Below are 23,742 nucleotides of genomic sequence, written 5' to 3' on the forward strand. Positions count from 1 at the left end.
AATAGTCCGGCAATTCATTTATTTTAATACCGCTTATCCTGTTCAGGGTCAGAGGTGAGCTGGAGCCTAGCACAGATGACTTTGGGAGAGAGGTGGTGGGGAGATCTCGGCATAATGACATTTATGGATAAACAACAATCCCACTCACATTCACTTTAGCCAGAGGAACAGAGTCTTCGGGGCATTTCTCGGGCAAAAGTGGAGGCCTCGGTTTGTGAGGATTATGTCATTAGTTCAAAGTACCTTTTGCTCATTATAACACTTGAAACCTCCGAGTTTTTAGTTGAGTTGTCAAGTTAGCTGGCGAGTGAGTGAATTAGTCAGTGCGTGAGATAGTTGGACCCTCGAGGTTCTTGTGTAGGAGTACGTTTTGAATATTTTCAATTGCATATAAGTGTATATGTTTGTATGTATGTATGTATATATATATATATGTGTGTTTCCCTTATATTACATAGTTATATTTTAAACTGCTTGAGAGCCCTCAAAGTCAAACGCCTAAAATCTTCTCATGGCTCCTTAGTGAGGGATACTGATTAACTGTATTAGTTCATGTAGGTTAGGCTTCGGCGAGCGGGCTAAGTAGTTTTTGGTGCGTTTTGTCGTGTTTAGTATAAAAAGGATGTATACCTATATGGAAATGTTTCATGTCGCTTGAAATCATTGTATACCAGGATGGCCGAGTGGTTAAGGCGTTGGACTTAAGATCCAATGGACGTTTGTCCGCGTGGGTTCGAACCCCACTCCTGGTAATTCTGTTTTGATTGGAATTTCACACGCTAAAATTATTATGAAACATGATGTTGTAAACACACAACAAATATTAACGTTACATACTAAATCAAATCGCCGTCAACTCGCCGGTTCCTACCTGATTGGTCAAATGTGTGAACTGTGTTTATGGGCGTCGAGATGTTAAAAAGCAGCAAGCGCGACTGGTCGTCGTTCCTAACCATTATTCAATCACCAAACATGATATCTATAATAATAAATAATAATCTATATAGTACGGAAGCGTATTCCGTAGATAACAGTGAAAAGTAATGAGATTGACTTTTGCAACGTTGGGATAAATGTGATTATTTTCTGATTTTTCTCTACTTCCGCGTTTTGAGCGTGTCGTCAATCGTTTCTCATCTGCGATTGGTCAAATAAAGAAAGAGGCGGAATAAGACACGCCGATTGGTCGAAGAATGTAAAACGGGCGAACGAGATTGGTCCTCGTTCCTTAAATCGTTCCGACATTTTGGAAAAGCCTCGATGAGTATCTCCATGCATCATAAGTAGAAGAAAAAAAAGATAAAATTACAGTTTCTAAATAGAACCGTTGGTTTATTTTCGTCAGAATCCCCTTTTCTATTCAATTGTGACACATAAGGTAGGTATGTGTTGGTGGTAATTACAACGTTAGGACACTAGAGGGCCCTCCAAGTCAGTTTGCCCCTTGGTGTCTTGGTTGGCAGGAAGCCTACGGAAGTCAATAGACTACCACGAGATAATGAGTTTTCACGAGTTAACGGGTTTTTAAAAACTTTTACAGCATATTCTGAAGACACAGGGAGCCCTTTGAAAGCTTATGTGCAGCCACATGAAGGGACACAAGTGGAACCATACTGACCGACCATGTTTGCTTTAGGCACTTTATATAGAGGTTTACTGTCACGTGACTACATCTGGGTACTGGCCACCACCGGCGCCATACTGGAGGTGTGAAGTCTTCACATTGCAACCACAAATATGGCTTAAACAATGAAAAATGTGATCTTATTTCAGGAAAGCGGTATGATGGTAATGTGACATCATAAAACTTGAAGACGGTTGGCGTATTGGCTGGGTAAATTGCAAGTAATCAGCACAAAGGCTACCGACCGCACACCGAGCAACTTGGCCAAACCCGATTGACCTGTCGCGCATCGTGCGGAGTTTGGCAACTGTTGGCCAATGAGTCTGACACTGGTTTTGGGCGCACACTGTTGCAACGTCGCTGTTTACAGTCAATGTAAATGCACTGAAGCTTTCATTCACACTGCAAATTCCGTACATTTCCAGGTTCACAAGTCTGCCTCAAATCATCCAAGTAGCATATAAAGCATCAAGTATTGTGTTTTACATCAATATTTCAGTTTCTCTCACAGATTCAGCAGCTTGTATATTTGGTAAGATACCAAGTATTACTTTGGTCAGTTTAGCTTAGCACACAACACAACTGACTGGGAGGTTACTATATCACACACAACTCAGAGTCAGGGTTTAATGCAAAATATGGTGCAACATAAATGTAAGATGACAGTTAATTAAGACATCAATTCAACAAACTGTGCGTAACAGAAACATACTTGATAATAATGAACGTCTTCATTATAGCAAAAATAAATCTGTTTTTATTTACGTTTTACACAACGGCCCAACTTGTTTGGTTTGTAAACTAAACTAATCTACCGTCCGTGTCTTTGTAATGTTTTGTTGTTGTTGTTGTTTTTATAGCACCTTAGTCTTGTACGCAAAGAGTGGAAATGGTATACGGACAGGAAGAAAAAAAATATGTTCCTGTTTGGCAACTAGCAAGTGGTGCCCTTAAAACAAAAATAAAGAAGCAAATGGACAATTGGCAGCCAGTAGTGATGAAATCACATGCATAATATTTGAAATTGACATCATTTTTTTTTTAGATCATTTTTTCCAGTATTCCAGCTGAGTCATGTCTCTGTGGGAGGCGAGAAGCAAGGAGAGAAAGAGAGAGGGAGGAAGGGAAGAGAGAAAAGGGGGATTTTTTTTATGCTTCTTTCAGGAGTTGGGAGGTTGGAAATGGGACCGGTCGCCAGGTCGCTCGCTCTGCTGTGTTTGTGCTCGCTGGGCTGCTGTGTTCCGGCCAGGACACCGCAACCGACACAGGTCTGCATTGAGTTCTTGAATGTCCTAAAAACTAAATTGAATTATGTCTATGGCCTAATTTGTTAAAATGATGTTGAAAAGTGCATGCACTAAAGGAGGACGTCATGAGAAGACTATTTGCTGGATTTTCTATTCCCAGGAGCGATGACATAATTGATGGATAATATTGGTAACACCCTTTAGACCAGAGTTGGACAGAAGTTCTACATTAGATTTTTAAAACAAAGACAGATTGACAAGGTTCAATCGTAGATAATATTTGGAAGAAAAAAACAAAAAAAACATGAATATATGTATGTGAAATGTGTGCAATTCTTCATTTTAGTAATAAAATAATAATTCATTCTGAAGTTTTCAATTGTATATATACAATTTAGTTAATTATAAGTAACCAATTATTTCATTTTGAAAAAGTTAAAAGTATCATTTTATTGTATTATTTACAATAACTTATTTAATGAACTAAATGAATAGAAATGTTTTTGAATGAATTAAATAAAAACTAAAGCAACATTTAAAAATAACTGAAATTTAAAAAATGAATAAATACATTTTGACCAATTTAACCAAATTTTGAGGAAAAAACTAATTTCCATAAATATTGCTAGGCTCTTGATAATATAGCTAAATGTTAAACTACAGCACACTGTCTAGCTAAAGGCAACTTGCTACCTCGTTGGTAAACTAAAGCTAGCTGTTTAGGTGAAGTAACTGGCTAATCTAAACTAGCTGCTAAACTAAAGCTCACTGAAGGTAACTGGTTAATAGAAACTGACTGGTACACTAGTACTAGCTGGCTAATTGTACCGAGCTGGTATACCAAAGCTAACTGTTCTATTGATGCTAACTGGCTAATGGAAACTTGATAGTGAACTTGAGCTAGCTGTCTCACTGAAGCTGACTAGCTAATTTAACTAGCTGCCGGAAGAATTGAGATAACTCCTGCAACCTAGCTAACATACAGTAACTGGGTAACTGAAGCTAGCTGGCTAACTGCTGTAATACTTGTAATTTTAAGGCAATTTAATGTCAATTTTCTGGGTTTTGTGCATCAGGTGTCTCTTGCAGATGTGAAAAAGTCTCGAGGAGATGTTCCCGACGTTCTTCCAACATCGGAAGTGGACCCCACCAACCCAGCATCAGACTTTGAAATCTCCTACAACTATGTTTGTGCGTCCTCACACCAATTGCTTTTTATTTATTTATTTTTGTTTTCAATTTAATAATTATGTCTGTAGGCTAATGCTAATTTGTCATCTCTCAGCAGAGTAACATTGTATCTACTTCTACAGTGTCCAGACTGGCCGGGATGGACCAGGCCATGCACAGGCTCAACGTGGGCCACTATACGCTGGATGTCGGTGTGGACCAGCTAATGGAGCGCCTGTCCAGGATGGATGGTACCAAGTCAGGCTAATGCGAACCTGTTTCACTTTTTGGTTTCACTGATGTTTTCTCTTCATCCCCAACATGGCAGACAAGATGGCGGAGCTGGAGGACAAAATCCGGGAAGTCTACCAGCACAGCAAAAACAACCGCAAAGAGACAGGAAGACTGGAAGGCAAGCCTATTTTCACACCATTTCAGGCAAAATGCTTGGTTTTATTCGGAATACACAGGGACAAGGAACAATTCGAGGACCATAGTTTACAAATTTGTTTATCAGGAGAGGCGGCACGGTGACTGACTGGTTAGAGCGTCAGCCTCACAGTTCTGAGGACCCGGGTTCAATCCCCGTCCCCACCTGTGTGGAGTTTGCATGTTCTCCCCGTGCCTGCGTGGGTTTTCTCCGGGCACTCCGGTTTCTTCCCACATCCCAAAAAAAAAACATGCATTAATTGGAGACTCTAAATTGCCCGTAGGCAATGACTGTGAGTGCGAATGGTTGTTTGTTTGTTTGTATGTGCCCTGCGATTGGCTGGCAACCAGTTCAGGTTGTACCCCGCCTCCTGCCCGATGACAGCTGGGATAGGCTCCAGCACGCCCGCGACCCTAGTGAGGAGAAGCGGCACAGAAAATGGATGGATGGATGGAGGGTTATCAGGAGAGAAAGAACACCCTGCTAGTACTTTTGGGAGGTCCAGTAATTTTTGGGGGTCAGGGCTAGAATTCTGAACATTGGAACCTTTAAGCTCCGGGAACTACTAGTACTAATAAACTCCTGGAAGTTTGGTGGAAATGCAACTTTAGGAAATGGGTTTTAAAAGATTTCACTTTTTTTCTTTTTTTTTTTTTTTTTTTTTTTAAACACAAGAGGGAGCCAAAGTCAGTATACGACTATGGATAGATGATGATAACCATAGAACATGTCTGAAACCATGTTTTTTCTCGGACAATCAGGTTGCCAGAAGGGCCTTCGGGTGGGCTACAAATGCTACCTGGTGTACCACAGCTACGAGGACTACGCAGGCGCGTCCAAGAAATGCATGGAGCGGGGGGGCCGCATGGCTATGCCGCGAGACCGCCGCGAGCAGGAGGCGCTGGCCGACTACGTCAAGTCCTTATTTCGGCCGGGCAACCGGCCCGTGTGGCTAGGCGTTAATGACCTGGCAGCCGAGGGTGTGTACATCTTTGACGACGGCACGCCCGTCTCCTACTTCCAGTGGCGCAGGCACTTTCTCTCCGGCCAGCCGGACGGTGGCAAGCACGAGAACTGCGTGGCCATGGCGTCAGATGACGGCGACTGGTGGGACCATTACTGCGACAGGACCATGAACTACATGTGCGAGTTTGATGACAGGGTGGCTCTTTAAATGAACTCCTTGATCTCAATTTTAACCATAAACTGCATACAAACTGTACATCACCAAAGCGACAACTCCATGGGCCTTGGCCGACAACCATGGCGGCACACACAATTAAGCACACTTAAAACCAACATTGGTCTTTTTTTAATGTTAGCTGGCTAGCTGTAGTTAAGTAGCAAGCAGTAAGTAGCTGGCTAACTGAGGTCAACTAACGGTAGTTAAGTGGCTAACAAAGCCTAGCTGGCTAACTGAGGTCAACTAACTGAAGTGGCAAACAATATGTAGCTGGCTAACTGTAGTTAGTTATTTAGCTTCTTTATACGGATGTTTATTATTTATAGCATTTATAGCATTATTTGTAGCACCGTGGGCCCTTGAGTACCATAATTTCAATCTTCTGTATGTGCTACGCATATTGTAGAATTGTCAATAAAAAAGTACCTTCTATCTTGTAACTGTAGTTAAGTGGATAACGATACCTTGCTTGGCCAACTGTAGTTAAGTTAAGAATCACGTTCATTCTCTGGATCTCTTATAAACGCCGCAAATGATACACAGAAAAATATTTTCATTTTTCCCAGAATTGGGACAGCGACTTGATAAATGAAATATTTTGAGATTTGAACTTAAATCAGATACGTCCTTTTGTGTGACATATTTTTCTCCCACAGAAATATTTTACATGGAGTTGCATGTAAATACTTAATTTTATATTCATATTACTGGTTAACATCATATAGGGAAAAAACATTTGAGCAATTGTATCTGCAGTCTTTGTGTTTTCTTCTGAATGACACAATCCTTTGTCACTTTATTTGAAACTAACAGACCATGGTTGTTTTCCTGACAGTTACATACAAATAAAGACTATCTGATGCACTTGAAAAGATGAATGGACGCTATTTTATTTTGATATAAAAATATATATGCAATGGTCACCACTAGGTGTCAGAAACTATCCATCCAAAATAATTGCACTGAGCGATTGAATGTACATTGTATCAAAAAGTATCAGTGTCAGCCAATACAGAGCATTTGTGACATAAATACAATTGAGAGCCATAGGTGGTGCTGATGGTTTTAGATCTGTTCAGTTGAGCAGAGGTGGACCTCTTTGACTTAGCCGACTCTGCAGGTTCTCTTGGGGCAGAGGGGACCGACCGCTCTGCTGGGACAGGCAAAAGAACACCTTCATTTCTAACCTATCGTCACGCAGGGTTCACAAGTGTCATTGTTGTTGTTGTACTCGACACACCCTTACAATACTGCCTGGCAGTCATCCAGGACTCGCAGAACCATAGTCGTTACTTTTGTTCTTTAAGTTCCGACAGGCTGTACAAAAGGTTCTGTGTTTTTCTTTTGGTCAATTTTGCCTCACTCCTAACATGTACAGTAGTTGAACTACTAGTTTTCCAAAGCTGTCCACCTAGTGTGCAGAAATGTCATAATATAGTGCAAGACAGTACACGGACCTTAAACTGGATATCAAGGATTTTGTATAAATGCTCAAACAGCTTTCCATAGGTGTCAAATACATTTTTGTCACGGGCCGTTTCCCTCAGCGGGCAGTTATGACTGTGAAACCATATAAATAGTTATTCGCCTCATCATATGACATATACACAACAAATTAATTCCTTAAATATGACAATTTTAAATTTTAGTAGAGATTTTAGTATGAATCGTGGAAATTGATGTTGCAATGTTTTTGCTTTCACGGGCCACACAAAATGATGTGGTGGGCCAGATCCGGCCCCCGGGCCTTGGGTTTGACACCTGTTTGTCATTTGATATGTCGGGTTTGTGTAACTGAGCTGTGTTGACTAGGAAGCATCCACAAAGGCGCCGTGTCAACCGAGAAGGTGGCCTGACAGCCTGGTGGACGATCAACATCTCTGCTTGATTCACAAAGACACAAGTCTCTCTCCCTGGATCTATAATTCAGTCTCATTCTAATTCAGTCCATGCTCGGCCTATGCAGTCCTACGCTAAGTGGCGTGCAATAATAATAATAAACTAAAGCAAAAAATTGGGACATAATATTTAAAAAAAAAGTTACTGTTGGATGTGTATCCAATTGATTCACATTGTTTGAATTGTCTTGATTGCATTGCTTTTATGAGCCGCACCAGTTCCCATATTAATATTTATTCCCACACTGGATAAGTTTTCTGTTGAATATTAGTGTGTTCCAAAGTGTATTCAAACGCGCTTATTTAATGTCATCGCAGGTTGGGTGGCGTTAGGTCACGTGACGCCCACCGCGCCATGTTTCCATCGTGGCGAAAGGAAACTTCTCTCGCCAAGTGGGGGGGAAGCAGCAGAGCTTGTGTCAAAATACCCAGTGTCGAGCAGTGTGCTTTCGGTTTGTTATTTCAAAATAAAATAAACCACTATGACGCGTGACGATTTTAACCGTGTTCGACTCTACACCGTGACTAATTAATGTTTAAAAGTCAACGTGTAGATTTGGGAAACGAGGCTGCAATAAAACTAAGAAACTCTCAAGGATCTCTTGGGATTTTTCTCAACTGTGCATTTACTTCGAAATACGACCATTAGCATTTCCGCTTTGTTTCCGCTCCTCACTATGGAACATTGACAACAATTGTCGCCAGAAGGGGTTAAAAAACAAAACAAAACAGTAACACGGGAACAAAGTTGTGAGTCACGGCTTCTCTCCACACATTCCCCGTGTTTCCTTTCCCTAAGTCTTTTACATTTTCAAACAGGACATCTTGTCGGGTGCGTTCGAGATTACGACGGTTTGATTTTCACTTTGACAAAAAAAAAAAAAGCTGTCCAACTTTTTTTTTTGTTTTTTTTTTTTCCCTCTGGCATTCAGTGGATATTCGCAGTGGATGTACTTCGGGAGATTTCACCTCATTTTACGAAGGAGTGAGTGTCTTATACCTCGAAAATGTCTTAAGACCTTCCCAAACGGGATCTACTTTTTAAGCTTTCCGTGACTCGACTTGCCACTGTTTGGCCTTATTCGGACGGTTTGGACTTGTTTTGAGGCGCTGCACGTCTCCTTAATCCCTCCCGGTGACAGCAGAGGTGAGTTGTCTCTTTTGGGTGAGGTTAAGCCTGATTTAAACACTGCGAAAATGCATCAAACATGAATCAGAAAAGAAAAGGTCAATCAACCTTTCAGATTGTGGTTTCCAAACAGTTTTGATTGCGTCTCTTGACCTGTGTTGTCATGTTTTGGGGCCAAACTTGATGGAAGAGGAACTGGAATTGTGACGCATTTAAAGGGACAGCACACACACACACACACACAATTTTTTTTTCAAGTGAAGGTGTTCACAGGTAACTTTTGATTTCATGGGAGCGAAAGACACGCATATGAATGCTCATCTTGCAAGACCCTTCTTCCATTGAACGGCCATGGGTGTACTCAAGGATGCAAGTGCCACTTGCAGACTGGCATGGTGGCAATGAAACTCAACTCACTTCACAACAAGCAGCAGTTTCGCAGATCGGGAACAATTCTTCAAATAAGAGGCCTCAAGGTGTTTACTTCCACTCCCGGTTGGATGTCGTCGTCAAACTAAATATAAAACGGAGAATTACACATTGTGTATTTGCAACAACCACATAGCTTTGCTTTACATCAGCCTGTTTAGCTGAATGCTAACAAACAATGCAAAACGCCATAGACAGGGTAACCAATAGCATTGGTGTCTCTGCGTTCCTTGAAGCAACAGAACAAAAACAGTGGCGCAACACATGTAGACAGACAATGTAACAATACTCACAGGCATGCGTTCTTTATCCTCTGCAAAGAACGACTACTATTACTGGCTTACTGAGGAGCTGGGACCGTCTCCATGTACAGTACGTCCGTTTGTCTGTATAATACTCGTTGCCAAGGCATGCACATCAGAAGGAGCAATACAATGTCCAGTGAATTGAAGCAAAACATGTCAAAAACGTGCCAAATGTTGTTTTTAGTATATGCTAAAAAAATAAATGGCAGGCTGCAAATGGACCCGCGGGCTGTAGTTTGAACACTGCTGCTTTATGATTGCTTCATGATGTAATCAAACAGTAGTTATTTAACCTGACATATGTTCCAAACAATGGGAACATTGTGGAGGTTATCGCAATGTTTTTTTTTTGGGGGGGGGGGGTTCTCAAATGATAAATGCTGTACTAACCCTCAAGCGGCCATAAATTGTATTGTTTTGTTGCATTATGTATCGATTCCACCCACTGTTGTGCGTCAATGTGACTAGAGATGTGATTTGAGTGTGTACGTGCGTTTGTACAAACGTTGAATGTTTTCTGATGCTCGCAGGTGCAGCGTCGCCTTGAACAATCAAAGCCTCGCACGCTCTCGGATTTATTTGCAACCATGGCGTCACTCGGCGACCTTGCGGAGGGCGGAGCCAATGAGGAGTTCAGTGACATCATCAAGTCGCGATCAGGTAGGTTCATTGTGAGGCTTCAAAATCGTGAAAAATCAATCCTTTGTCTCGTCTCTCAACCGCTGTGGGCGTGTCTGCTGAATGCGCTGAAACCACGCCCCACTCAGCTGTCAACTGCCAATTAAATACCACTTCTACCACCTGGGAAAATCAGTGCTACTTCATCTGGCATCTTGCCTACACATACTGTAACTACACGTTTGAGACATAAAAATATATCCCACCCGGGTAATCGCCGGACTTTCCCACAGCGCAACAACGGGGCGCTCTAAAGCGGTCACACCAACGCGAAGTCCCCTTTTCACACCCTGGCTGACTTTGGAGGCACAACCGGAGATACTTGTTGGAAAGGACAAAGAGAAAGTAACCTTAAGGTGGTCAATCGAGAATGGTGAGATGCCATCAAAAAAAATTGCCACTCTTGTGATCACTTCCTGCTGGGATCATTCCAAACTACATTGAAAGAATCATTTTATTCTCCGTAAGGAATCGAGTGGAAATAAAACTGTCAAACTGTCGCTGTGATAAAGCTGCTATTAACTTTACAGGCAATGTCTAAAGTAACATTTTGCTTAGCCGTAAGTGATGCAATAAATAAAAGGATGCGGTGACTCAGCAGTGTAACAAGCAGATATGACTCTACATGCAAACTTAGTACAGTACAGCACCTTCATAGCCGACCGCTTCCTTGTGCACCGAACCGTTACAGCTATCCATTTTTAACAAACGAGCCTACTTAAATGTATCTAACCTAAATATTTTCACTCATTGTTCTCTAACGATCATCCACACTTTCAATCTTGAAGGAACATAACGCCGCACGGCTCCCGCAGAGTGAGGAAAGAGGCGGACTTTTGCAGCACTTCTCAGACAGTTGAGCGTGGAAGAGAAATAGATTTCTTCTCTCGGTATTTTCAACACTTTAATTTAATAATGTTAATAATGTCGTGTGAGGACAGACCAATAGGATAGATTTGTGAAAAAAGTATCAAACTGACCATATTTGGACAGCGACAATATGTGATTTTGTTGTTCTTTGTATGTGCAGCAAACAAAAAGTCACCACTTGAACTCAAATGAGCATATTTTTGCAACTTTCCGCCCTCTAGCTTTGTGCCAGTTTTACTTTCCTATCCTCTCGCCCTGCCTCGCTGATTCCACGCCTGGAATTCCACTGTGCCGTTGCAGTTTGTAATTTACGTTTGTGTCCAGACCACAATGGCTCCCCTCTCGCAAAGATTCAGGTTTCCTAGCAACACCCCCCCCCCCACAGTAATGTTTTCTTTAATGGCATGGAGGGGGGGGTTGGCATGTAGCCTAGTTACTGAACCCAAAACTCATGGAGCAAATACAGGAAAGGTTTTACTATCATGCAGGTCTCACGCATGTGTGTGTGTGTGTGTGAAGGGGATTACATGAAGTTGGGTTCAGTCATAGGAAACGGCTTTAGATCGCAGTGCAGGCGGGCCCACGTTTTCAAACTGTTACTCGCACAAACTTTAAGGTTGACGGTGAGAAACACGTGCGCGGTGGGAAGGTGGGACGGATTTCGTCGCAGCTGAGACGAGCCCCTGTAAGCAAACATTAACGCGCTTGTAACTGCCGGCTGCCATGTAGCTGAAGTACACGTGATCACACACTGAGAGAGTAGCACCACCATTACTGATTGACAGAATGTCGTCTTTGGTCATCATGATCTTTAGACGAGTCCATTTTATAATTTTGATGGATGCGCCGTATGTGCGGAGTAGAGGTCAACAGTGCTAAATTCCGTCTGTACATTCAAACCAATTCCTGTGGAGTGTCATGGGAGGGAGGGGGGGAGGGCAACTCTATGTTTCCAGCATGTCAACCAGTTATTCGATCCCACAATGCACCAGAAGTTGAGAGCTAAGTGATGAGTGAGGTCGGAGGAAGAAGGAGAAAGGTACCCGACAGAGCATTTGGCCCTCTTCCAACACCTCCGGGCGGACTTTGGTCGTCTTTGAACTAACTATAAAATTGCAAACTACACTGAAACCGTTTTTTGCGGGAGATGTTCAAGACCAAACCACCATTCAAGTCTGCTTCAGGGATATCGTTCTACATCGAGACAAGAACACGATAGAGTTTGAAAAATCTAACACTGGACGGACAATTTAGCTCAAAATTAAAAGGTTAGCCATACGCATTGGGCGGTATCCGATTCTGATGGTAGCGTAGCTGTGAGCAAAAATATTGCGGTATCACGGTATTCCAATTAATGCTGTTTTATTTTGAAATGATTGGGTAAATAACTTTTTTTTTTTTTTTCCTTCAATTGAACAAGCTCTGCAGGTACATTAGTTACTGTAAAAAGAAAAACGGTAGAATTTTGCTCAGTAAAAACAAAATGTAGTACAACAGTAAAAGTACTTATTTCTCATAAAATGAGTAGCTACATCTCTGGTCTTGTCCGCTTTGCCAGGTAACGCCAGCGCGGAAACGAACTGATGTTAGCCATGCTACTTAGCTAGTTAGCTGCCTTTGTTGCGAGTCTGTTGTATTTATTTCACTAAAAGTCGTCATGCTAACACTCATAGCTGGTTGCAAACATTGATTGCACAACACTGGTTATCAAACCCCGTGGAAAATGAACGAGGTATTATCTTTCTGCCGATCTAAAAATATATGGATGAATTTGGAAAGAACAGAAAACTGACACAGATGTCTTGGTGAAAAGTACTCGACAGGCACATAACAGGCTGGGCTTGAAGCGGGTACATTTTGCCACATGGCACAGCCTGGTCTGATTGATCTGCTTTGCTCATTCCTGAGGGAAGACAAATGTGAGAGGTCAAATATCATCCTCACACTTAGACTGTGACTGTCTCTCTCTCCTGTTGTTACTGGTTACTTTTTTTTTTTTGTCGTTCCCTCACACTCTTCTCTTGCGAACGTACGTCTTTGACCATCTGCTTGCACTTTTTGGGTGTGACATGCAACACAACGAAGATGCAGCAGCTGAGATGAAGAATGTGATCGTCGTCAAATGGAGGGTGTGGCATCAAGTTTTCTGACGGCCGGGTGGATCGTGTAATTGGATGCGTTCCAGCTGGTGTGTGTGTGTTGTGTGCATTGGTGTGTTCTCATGCTGTGACAGTTTGGATTACTTGGACATGAATAACTTGGTGAAATATGGAAACCATCTGCAGTGCCATTTGCCACCCGATCGTCAGGGTTGTCATAGAAGTGTTGACGGTCGCGTGCGAGCAAGCAAAACAACGTGTTCACGGCAGCCGCAGATTTTGTTTTGTTTTGTCGTTGATCTGGCACTTCATTGGTTTCCTTGGATTGGGAGTTTTAGTTTTTGATGTATTGACACTTAAACCATTCGAACGTCAAGAATCACTTGACAGAAACACCGAATGGCGAATCAAAGAAAAGCTGCCAAGTATCCAGCTCTGACACAATGGCGTAAGAGCAGAGAAACGTGACCGTTTTGAATTATTATTAGGTGAACTATTTAACTGTGATTGGTTGACCAGCTTCTCTTGCCAAAAGTCAGATGGGATAGGCTTCAGCTCAGCCGAGGCCCGAGTGTGAAGGTTAACCTGTCAAAAATGGGTAGCTGGATCATGGAATATGGAAATTTGGGAACTGCTGTCATGTCTGTTGGATCTAATGTCTTTGGTCAGTCCATGCGAGTGTGTCGTTCCACTTCTATAACCCGTGAATCTTCTGTTCTCAAACGCGAGCCTTCCTGGATCCCACTTCTCTGCACCCTTTGCTCACTCATTAGGGCGACCAAGCCACGTTCGCCAAGTTACCTTCTGACCCCTTGCATGACAGGATTTACTAAAATGGGGGAAAAAAACAGGTCAGGCGAGATCAGGTTAACCCTTTCAAGCTCTTCATAGTAAGCGACCAAAACAGCTCCTGGACCGTTTCCTTTTTTTGGCTTTGGGTCACAGTAAATTTGAGACTGGTTGTTTACATATAGTCCTGTCTGTCTCTTTTAGGCACTGTTTACAATGCTTTTTGTAATGCCAATATGTGTCTCAAAGTGGAAGTTTTGAAAACAATAACAGAAGTGTTTTGGTCTTCAAGTTTAAACTGTTTTTGTCTGTGTTAAGTGATCAGTCTGGGCATGCGTGAGTACCTCACAACCTCCAAAAACAATGGCGGACCAGTTTTTTAAAAGGCCGTCATTGTTTAAATTCGGGATGGGCATAATTAAGAATTTGGTCGAATGTGTGGAATTGTTGATGATCAATTGGGTCTCGAAGCAATTGAGGCAAACGAGTTCACTACTACTACAAATTCAACATGAGATTAGCTGTGGGTAATTAACTCATTCACTGCCTGCCTTCCCAGTTAGCATGGATATTTGACTTGTAAAGCCGTCAATGGCAGTGAATGTGTTAAGATGCATCCAACTTCTCTGGCAGCATTATTCTGCTCAAAAACAAGAACTTGGAAACAGGACCAGGCCACACCCCTCAAAGGCAGATATCCAACATGCAAATACTACGTAAATGCAATAATTACACTTTGTAAAACCAGTTTATTTTGTGACATTCTCTTTTGTGGTGTTTTATACAGTACAGTCACGTGCTATTTGTCTTCATTAAAGACCCTGTAAAGCGACCCCAGAGATCTGTTTCTAAATACATTATACAGTATATGTTTGAAGATGGCTGCTAAAAACGTGTAAAGACTGAGAAGTATGTGTTACTCAATTGTGGAGCTGTAACATTAAACCTCTTTTTTTTTTGAACCATTTTTGTTCTCCAGGTTTTTGCTTTTTCAGCCGTGGCTAAAACAGCACCCAGTGATGCGCCCTGCCTGTAGTCGCTTCTCCCACACTTTATAACTTGAGCACCTTTTGTGCGCATCAGCGGCTATCCGGCGCAGTTAGGACATGCAGTTAGCTAGCTACCTATGTCTACTTCCCTTTGAATGGTGAGCATGGCCTCTTTAGAGTGCCTCGTTGTTGGCTGTGAGTGCGCGCACGTCACACAGAAAGACTGAAGAGTGAGGAGGGGGGATAACATTTTTTAAAAGTTAGACTTGACTGTCAGCGTTTGAACATGGGCTTCGGACTTGCCTGGGCACTTTAGAGTGCCTCATTGTCACGGCATGGAAAATCCCAGCAGCGACCTGGTGGTATATATTCCAGCCACTGGAGGCTTTAACTAAGCGTTTCACGGCTCAACCGTAATTTTCTGTAGGCATAAGAAATATACTAGACAAAGAAGCATCCAATTTCCTAGGTCGTACAACTGGTATTTGATTTACAGTCCACAGTTGAGTGGGGCAGGGTTTCAGCACATTCATCGGACACACACACAGCATTCGGGAGCGGAGAAAACGGCTTGATTTTTCTTGATTTTGGAGCCTCCTTTTGTAAACTTGGCAATTTTTTTAATCATTCAAATTTGGCAAGGTTGTTAACATCTCTTCTCTGTGGTTGTGTCAAATTTAGAACGTGTATTTTCACTTTACAGGGACCTTAAAATATGTGAAAATGATTAGATAGATGAGTAAATTGTCTCGAGGTTGATTTCTGGTTGGGATGATGGAGACTTGGGAAGCCTCTCCCCGGCAGCATGACTAATTCATTCCAGTGGAAATTCCCTTTTTTTTGTTTTTTGTCTCTGGGCCTCTTCGTCCACTCTCCTAGTCCACTTTGAGTCCTCCTTTGCTGGGACCGGTGCGCCTACTCGCTGCTTTCTTTAGAAGGACGTCTGCTTACTTCAGCACAATGATTTTCCTCGTCTACTTCCTCGCTGTCGAGGAAAGGATAAGAGAATAACAAAACACAGGAAAAATTAACTTCCCTTGCCTTCCGTTTTACTTTCACTGTGGGAATCGTTTGTTCAGTTGCCTTCGCGAGAACAAACGGTTTTGCGCTACAACAAGCACTCAACTTCAAGAAAAACAATTTCTCTTAATATAAAAAAAAATGGTTGTGGCTTAATAGGTTAGGAATAAGTCGATTTAGGTCATGTTTTCATTGCCAATCCTAATGGTACAAAGCCTTAAGAGCGCCAGCTCACTTTTCTCACCCACCCATCGAGTGTTTGCGGGTGTGTGGGCTCGCACGTGTGTGTGGTGTCACAGCAGCCAAGGCAGCCCAGCGCCCCAACTCAAAGGGCCTTTGGTGAGGTGGGGGGAAAAAAACCAACAAAAAAAACTCTCACACCTCCTACTTCCTCTTTTGCTTTTCATCGTCCTTCCGTCTCCTGCCACCACCTCGTCTTCATCTTCTGCGTTTGTTTTATTTGTTTATCACTAACTTTCGGACATGAATTTAAGTAAGTGGACGTCGTGGAGAAAGCGCAACTTTTTCAGGAGGAAACGGAAGCCTGAAGTAACGCTTGTTGTTGGTAAGTGCGAGGCTAAAACGGAGCACTTTAATCTGATGAACTGACGAGCGTTTGAAGCCGAAATGAGTCTGCTTGTACTCAGTTAACTTAATAATAAGTCAAGTTTTCCACATTTTTTCAACACACGACACAAATGAGAAAGTTGGTATGCAAAAAAAAAAAAAGAATTGACCAAGGGACAGCTCTCAATTTAAAAAGCTCTGAAGTTGGGACAGTTAAGAGTCAAGATACCGCTGTTTATCTGCTACCCTCAAGGTTAGCATCAACAACCCTGAGTTGTGTCTGAGTATGTGATCTATCATTCCATCCCCTTGCATGCTGGGGTGGCTCTGAACACTGACTTTATCTGTGTTGATGCCCACCCCCCCATCCACCATCCCACCCTCGGCCTGCTCTGTCCTGCTGTTTTCTGTTGTGCCTCTGCTCTCGCTCTCTTGCTGTTGCATTCCTCCGGTCCTTCTCTCGCAGTCTGGTTAGGAAACACCGGCAGAGGGGAGAGGAGGAGGGCCGGAATGTCCAAATTTCCTTGAGTCTGACTAATTATTTTTGGTGATCTGAAATGGTAGAAAGAACATGGGCTCAGACCTAAAAAGTCCCGACACCAGGGTTCGAATCTCTGTCTGGACATCGTTGTGTCGAGTTTGAGTTCGTTTCGAGGACCGTTCTGTCGGACAATGGAGACAAAACATTTTGAAAGATTTTTTTTGTAGGTTGTGTAGCGACATGCTTTTTACAGTTCGTGCGGGACCACACAGAGATTCCTGTTATGTTAAAAGGTTTGTCATAAAGTGGACTCACAAGCTTTTCATGCGGACAGTGATAACACTCTTAACGTCTAAAGGCATAAGAATACGTTGAGGCACATGAAGGGACGGTGTTTCTGCCATACTTACTGGTTTTCATTTGATTGTTTTGTTTTTACGGCTTATGTTTTTTTCATACAAATGTTTACTGATGACTTTAATACTGCCTTAGCGTATGTTTGTGACAAACTACAGCATGTTCCGACGTACAAATCTGTGTTGCTTCTCTGCCGCAGGAGCGGAACTCCATCATAAACTGAGGAACTCCTGTCGATTAGAAAATGGTGGTGTTCTACAGATTTTTACATTGCACCTTACATAAATCTCACAATGTCTCACATTAGATAACTGGTGGCATCCCACAAGGCTTGGTACTCAGTCCGCAGATTTGTGTGTTTTTCATGCAAATACTCAGTGTTGTTATGACTTTACATTAGCGTTAGTGATAGACAACGTGTTTCAACATACAAATTTGGGATATGTTGCTACTTGAGGAACATCAACTGAGGACCCCCTGAGCATCAGTTTGTTGCATGCATCCTCTTGATTAATCACCCATTTATTAACCACATCCCTTCAATGCACACATCCACAAATACCTTAGGTGTTTTTCAAGCTGCTAAGTGGTTCTCCAGAGATGACGGTGATGATGACGATGCAAGGTTCCCCCCAGCAAATTCCTAGCCCTCGGAGAGCAAAAGAGTATCAACAAGGCTCGGCTCGGCTAGGACAAGCTGAGACAAGTGACGAGTGGAGGGGAGGAGGGAGGAATGCATTTGGGAATTACAGGAATTCTGTGCATTCTTCCCATCCTACACGGCCAAAGGGAGAGTTTGTCTCTGCTGTGGTTACTTTGTGAGCGTGCTTTTGTTTCCAGGAGGAGTTAGTTTAGTGACGCACAATAAACAGATGACTTGAAAGCCGACCATTGTGTTGACTGTTGACTGTGAGAGTGAAGTTCATTCTCTAGTCAGACATATTTGCATATGCATATTTATGCATTACCCCAGCATGCTTGATGTTTCGGAGATGATCTTGGCTAGTTGCGACCGTGTGGTTAATGGGTTAACTGTGGTCATTGGGAGGCAGAATTTTATTAAAATCTCGATTAGGACAATCACTGGGGTGGAACCATGTGAACTTAGGAAGTGAGGCCTGGCTTGCAAATTGCTGTGTTTGTTCGTCCATGTTTACAATGTGATGTTCCCGTGGAAACCAGTGGGGTTTGTTTGATTTCTACCTCAGTGCCTCCCTGCCTGAGGTCACCAGAGTTGTCCACCTGTGAAATAAGACCGATATATATTTGGGAAGTGTGTGTGTGCGTGTGTTTCCAGCTGTCCGTTTTAGGATGCCTGTATGGGGTTTCTCGGCCTGTTTTGTTGCCGTTAAGTCCACCACACTCCCAATCCTCTCAGGGGTGGATTATGTAACTTGCTAGCTTGGAAAAATGAGAACTGCTTGCCAGTGGGACCAATAAAATCATTATTACAGGGGGTCTTCTGTTCCTACAGTGGCAACGTAACCTGCATTTGTACCCAAACCGGAACAGACGTTATCGCAAGTCACAAGTACAACTAGTGTTTTTATGAAGGTCTAGTAGCCTATCCTACCTTTTTGTAAGCAGTTTGAATAAAAACAGAAACATACCCGTTTTGTTATTGTAGTTACATTTCATGAAGCCATGATGTTGGTTTAAACCAAACCGTGACTTCCTGACTTAATGACAGACCCTGTTTTTTTTTTTTTGTTTTTTTTTGAGCGGGCAGTGAAAAGTTGCTGAATATATTGACTGTATATTTTCCCCGGTAGTTGCCCGCAGCATTTAGGTTATCACAAAGCCGCCATAAATTCTGACTGTATTACCGACATGAAAACATTCTGCGCTCTTCACGTGGATAATTAAAAAGTTCATTTGTAAGCAGAAACGCAGCCTTCACCGCCTTTCGTACCTTTGTATATACAGTAAATTGAGGACGCGTGTGTGCCTAGTGAGCCGTGGGAATACACCAGTGGGATTACGCCGCCTTGATGTAATCGCTATTTCCTGTTTTACCCTCAGAGAAGTGCAGAGATTCTCGCTGTACACGTCGTGCATTGTCGGCATATAGTAGTTATATCAAAACTGAGCACTATTGACTTGTATTGGTTCACATTTGTACTTTGTTGTCGCAGTGAACCCCTATTTATGGCGGGGGTACATTACAGATAAGTCATATAGAGAGACCATTTAAAAAAAAAAAAAAAAAAAAAAAATTTGTTGTACCCCTCCCCAAATGTTTTCAGCACTTTTAAACTTAGTAAAATGCACTAAAACCTATTAAAACACACTAAAGTATTCTTTAGCACCTATGATCACTCTCTTTCAGAGTTCTCCAAATCATGGGTCCTTCAAGCTGTTTTTTGTTGCTCCCAGTTGAAGTTTAATGTAAAACTAATACATAAACAAAAGATGATTAAAAATGGTATATTTTAAACCAATTGGTTTGGTCTAATGAAAGTCAGCTACATTAATGCTGACATATAAGGTGATTTGCCATAGACGGGCGAACAGGATTTAGCACAGATGTTATGTTCAAACAAGTGCTCATTAAACACATGGAAAAGCAAGACATCCAAACGGCATACAAAAAAAGTGGTTTTGTTACTTGGCTATATACTGTAAAACCCCATTAAAAAGTGATCACTTAAAAATCTGTGACATAGTGGGGCGGGAACAATGAACCGCAAAATAGCGGGGGCTTCACTGTATTGTTTTTTCTTCTACAGCTCGTGTCCATTAGTTTAGTCCACTGATTATATTCCCCTGACTATATTTACTTTGTAGTTCTTTTGTTCCCCCTCTTATTATTATATTTTCGTAGTCATATAATTAACAGGCACCTCGATTATCTTCAATTATCCTCCTTTGTTGGTGTTTATCATGCCATCATTTGCACACAGGGCTGCATGTAAAAACTGGAAAATAGCCAGCATGCATATTTCTAGCCTGTGTGTTTTCACGTCATATTTTATTCTCGTTCTGCAAGGCACAGGTTTTAACTCGAATTTTGCGGGCCAAATTTGGCCCTCCATGTTATTTTACATGGCCCGTGAAATCTTCCCACAATTGTCCCTAGACTCCGACTGAGTCCGTCTCCTATCATTACTTAAAAAAAAAAAAAACACGTAACGTCAAAATTGTGTTGCTTTTTTTCGAAGGCCGGAACAGATTAATGTCATTTTAATTACTTTTAATCTGGAAAATTGATTTACTATATGAGTTAGTGGAGCTACGAGCTTGATCACGGAACAAATTAAACTCGAAAGTCAGGGCACTATTTTTTTTATTTTAGACTATTTCCTATTAAACCCTTGTTAAGGTCCTGTTGAACACCTTCCACTTCCCACTGAAGATATGTGCCTACAGCTATTTTCCTGCGTGTATGTTTTCATTAGTCATCTAAGTGTCAGGCTAAGTGGTGTTGTACGTTTTTTTTTACAAGGTTGGTTTAAGCGTTTGTTTGGCCATACGTGCACAGTATGTAAGCAGCCATAAGTAAAGTGACTGTTTATATACACTCAACTCGACTAGGAAGTGTTTTTATCGCTCTATCACACCAACACACACACACGGTATTACTTTGATCTTTCCAGCCCACTGACATTTTTGTGCTACTGAGGTCAGGAGAAGGCACATATGAATTGGAGTTATTGTGCTGCAGGGGCAGCAAGCTGCAGGGCCCCGGGAGACTTGACCCAAACCGTCCGCCCCCTCAGGGTCCCCTGTCACAGAGTGCTGATAACGTTTTCAAGTCAGGGGAAATGCCGATATTGTGTTGAGAGCACAGCTGGACCAGACCGCGATACCTGCATTGACATATTGATAGCATCTATCAGTTATTTGGCCACCTGTCAATCAGACTCCATTGTTGTCACCCTGCTCATTTCCTGTATTATTTCCAGAGGTGGCAAAAGTACTCACACTTTGAACTTAAGTTAAAGTTTGATAAAAAAAGGATTTTTTTTTTTTGTCTTTATTTTGTAACATTATAATTATTATTTTTTTTTTTTGGTTTTGTTTTACATCGTGTACCTACTGGTAATACTGCTTTGTAATGATATTGTATGTGACAGTTAAAAACCCCCACGACACTTAATGGCAAATGGCATATAAAAGTAGAAGTAAAATTTTTGATGTTGATTTGGCACCAACATAACATTTTCCTTGATATCCATCCTGCCTCCATATGTACGTATGTTATTATATTTTATTATTTCCCAGCCAGCTAGCAAGCGTTCACATGGACTCAAAGAAGCAGACAACTGCCGGGTCCGGTGATCATAACCTTTGACCTTTTGTTCGGTTCATGGTGTTTTTACGCAGCGGCACTTAACCACACACACACACACACACGCACACTTTTTTTTGTTTTTTTTTTGTTACTTCTGTAAGCACCACATGAACGGTGCATCGGAAGGACTTAAAAAGAAGCAAAAGCACACAAAAAGCTCCTTCCAATTGATGGTTATTCACCACTAATAGCAGTTTGGAGTTCATCGTAATGTGCCATTTTATTCCAAGCTGAAGCTTTTATGGGCTGTAATTAATTAGCAAGAGACTGATGTGGTTATCTTTTTTATTTGTATTTTAAGGACCCATAAAATATTTACTATAATTACTGTTAAAAGTGAAGTTAAAAAAGCCTGTCTTTTTTTTCTCGCCAACAGATGAACATGACTTGGTGCAGAAGAAAACATTCACCAAGTGGATAAATGCACAGTTTTCAAAGGTAACAGTTGTACAGTAATTCTTTGTTTTATCGATTTACTCAACAAAATACTAGTTGCTGTAATGCATGCCATTTTGGATATGATCTTTGATGTTCAGTCACTACCCAGCAATTATTTATTATTATAAGCTTCATACAGAGCGCTGTTTATGACATTCTTTCCCTTAAAAATATCCAACATTTTCGAAACGACAGTATTTTTGATTCAACTCTTGCATTGAACGATTTTGTAGGTATACCTAATACAACTCAATGAAACACATCCCCCCCCCAAAAAAAGCTTGAATAAATTCAATTAAATTGCCTTAACCCATACATACTGGTCAGTTCAAATTTGCCCTCTTGAAATTTGACAGCAGTGGAAATTCCCCATAACGTCATTCTTTCACCTTGATATTGGATTACTTTTCCTAAAGTGGGGTCACTTATACATATAAACGACATATAAATGTTAATTTGCAAAAAAATATGATTCTTTTGTACAAATGCAACAAAGTTTTTGTACAGTGAGGCTGTCGCGGGTCAAATTTCTCTTTCCTCTGAAACATTGATGAAATCATTCACTGCCAGCCTTCCCAGTTAACATGGATATTTAACTTCTAAAGCCGTCAATGGCAGTGAATGTGTTTTAAGGATTAATCATCCTTTGATTCATGTCAGACAAGCTATTAATACATTTAAAAAATATCTATAGTTCGTAATTTGATACTGACTTTTATAATGAGGACATTCTTGGCGATGGGGCAAATGGTATGTAAGTGGATGTTTTGTTGCGTGTCTTCCAATCAGGAGGGTAAAACAGCCATCAAGGACATGTTCTCTGACCTGAGGGATGGGAGGAAGCTGCTGGACCTGCTGGAGGGCCTCACCGGCAACGTCCTGGTCAGTTAGCCACTCACTCTTAGCCAATTTGTTTAGGAAACTTTTGTGTTATTTATTTATTTTTTTATTTTTTATTTTTTGGTCAGGCTTTCTACGTACCTTCCCATTCCATTCCTGCTCTTTATCATTCTATTCTATCTCCACTTTGGTACCTGCAGCTGCAGAAAGTGCCAATCAATCTGCACTTTATACACTTAATCGCTCCCTGCTAGAATAATAAAGAGTAAATCTACAATTCTCTGTCAATCAGTGCAGAGGCCTTATAAAAGATTTGCAGCTGGTTGCAATTGAGCCTGGCATTCTTCCCGTGAGTTCTCAAGTGAAGGCATTGATTTTTCCTATCAAGTAGTAGCTCACATTGTACATCCAACTGCTGCGCTATGAGCAGTTTCACGTCACAATGTTCCATTTGCCATCATTTCCTCTGAACTTCTGTGCGATTGTTGCGAGATTCCTGCAGCATTGTGCTCAAATAATTCCTCCTTAAATGCGCTGTGATTCCTCTTCTTCAGACCAAAGAGCGAGGCTCCACCAGAGTGCACGCGCTCAACAACATCAACAAAGTGCTTCAAGTTCTGCATCAGAATAACGTGAGTGCGCCGCACGTCGGCCGCTTTCTGTCAAGTCGAAATCTGCTCGGCCAGGTGGGTGAAGTTCGAAAGAGTTTGCGGGGTTTAATCGCACGGATCACGGCGGCTTTGGTAAACATGACATTAGACAGACTTTCAAAGCAGGAAAAGAGCCAAATTGATATGACATGTCCTCCTTTCCCATCTTATGAGAAGTAAGTGGCCTTGCAAGTTCCCGGTTGCGGTATAGACATATAAGGACACGGGGAGAAAGAGAGAGAGAGATGCAAGCGA

The 23,742-nt window shown here is 41.8% G+C and overlaps 2 protein-coding genes and 1 non-coding gene across 11 annotated transcripts in view; all 3 read left to right on the plus strand.

The window, feature by feature from the left end:
- Nucleotides 1-669: 669 nt before the first annotated feature.
- trnal-uaa (transfer RNA leucine (anticodon UAA)) lies at nucleotides 670-752 on the plus strand. Its single transcript has one exon. It is a non-coding gene; the product is annotated as a tRNA-Leu (tRNA).
- On the plus strand, nucleotides 720-6,526 carry LOC133467982 (C-type lectin domain family 11 member A-like). The gene is made up of 5 exons (XM_061753270.1): nucleotides 720-2,892; nucleotides 3,948-4,062; nucleotides 4,185-4,292; nucleotides 4,370-4,453; nucleotides 5,233-6,526. Exons 1-5 carry the CDS (start codon nucleotides 2,776-2,778, stop codon nucleotides 5,643-5,645), a joined length of 837 nt encoding a protein of 278 aa, XP_061609254.1. The 5' UTR covers nucleotides 720-2,775; the 3' UTR covers nucleotides 5,646-6,526.
- A 1,750-nt stretch (nucleotides 6,527-8,276) lies between these two features.
- utrn (utrophin) overlaps nucleotides 8,277-23,742 on the plus strand; it is a 134,018-nt gene continuing 118,552 nt past the window's right edge. For 3 of the 9 annotated variants that reach the window (XM_061753251.1, XM_061753256.1, XM_061753255.1), the window contains exons 1-4: nucleotides 16,264-16,425; nucleotides 21,936-21,997; nucleotides 22,787-22,879; nucleotides 23,392-23,469. In XM_061753251.1, the coding sequence (XP_061609235.1) occupies nucleotides 16,344-16,425; nucleotides 21,936-21,997; nucleotides 22,787-22,879; nucleotides 23,392-23,469 (315 nt within the window). In that variant the 5' untranslated portion in view covers nucleotides 16,264-16,343. Of the gene's footprint in view, nucleotides 8,700-9,945; nucleotides 10,076-16,257; nucleotides 16,426-21,935; nucleotides 21,998-22,786; nucleotides 22,880-23,391; nucleotides 23,470-23,742 lie in introns of those variants that run through there. The other 6 variants (XM_061753257.1, XM_061753258.1, XM_061753252.1 and 3 more) reach the window with 5 other exon arrangements.

Source organism: Phyllopteryx taeniolatus, chromosome 18 (genome assembly GCF_024500385.1).
Source record: "Phyllopteryx taeniolatus isolate TA_2022b chromosome 18, UOR_Ptae_1.2, whole genome shotgun sequence".
NCBI lineage: Eukaryota > Metazoa > Chordata > Actinopteri > Syngnathiformes > Syngnathidae > Phyllopteryx > Phyllopteryx taeniolatus.

Coding starts and splice junctions, on each gene's coding strand:
- LOC133467982 (XM_061753270.1), top strand. CDS start 2,776: ATGCTTCTTTCAGGAGTTGGGAGGTTGGAAATGGGACCGGTCGCCAGG. Junction 2,893..3,947: donor GGACACCGCAACCGACACAG/GTCTGCATTGAG, acceptor TTTGTGCATCAG/GTGTCTCTTGCAGATGTGAA. Junction 4,293..4,369: donor GCGCCTGTCCAGGATGGATG/GTACCAAGTCAG, acceptor CCAACATGGCAG/ACAAGATGGCGGAGCTGGAG.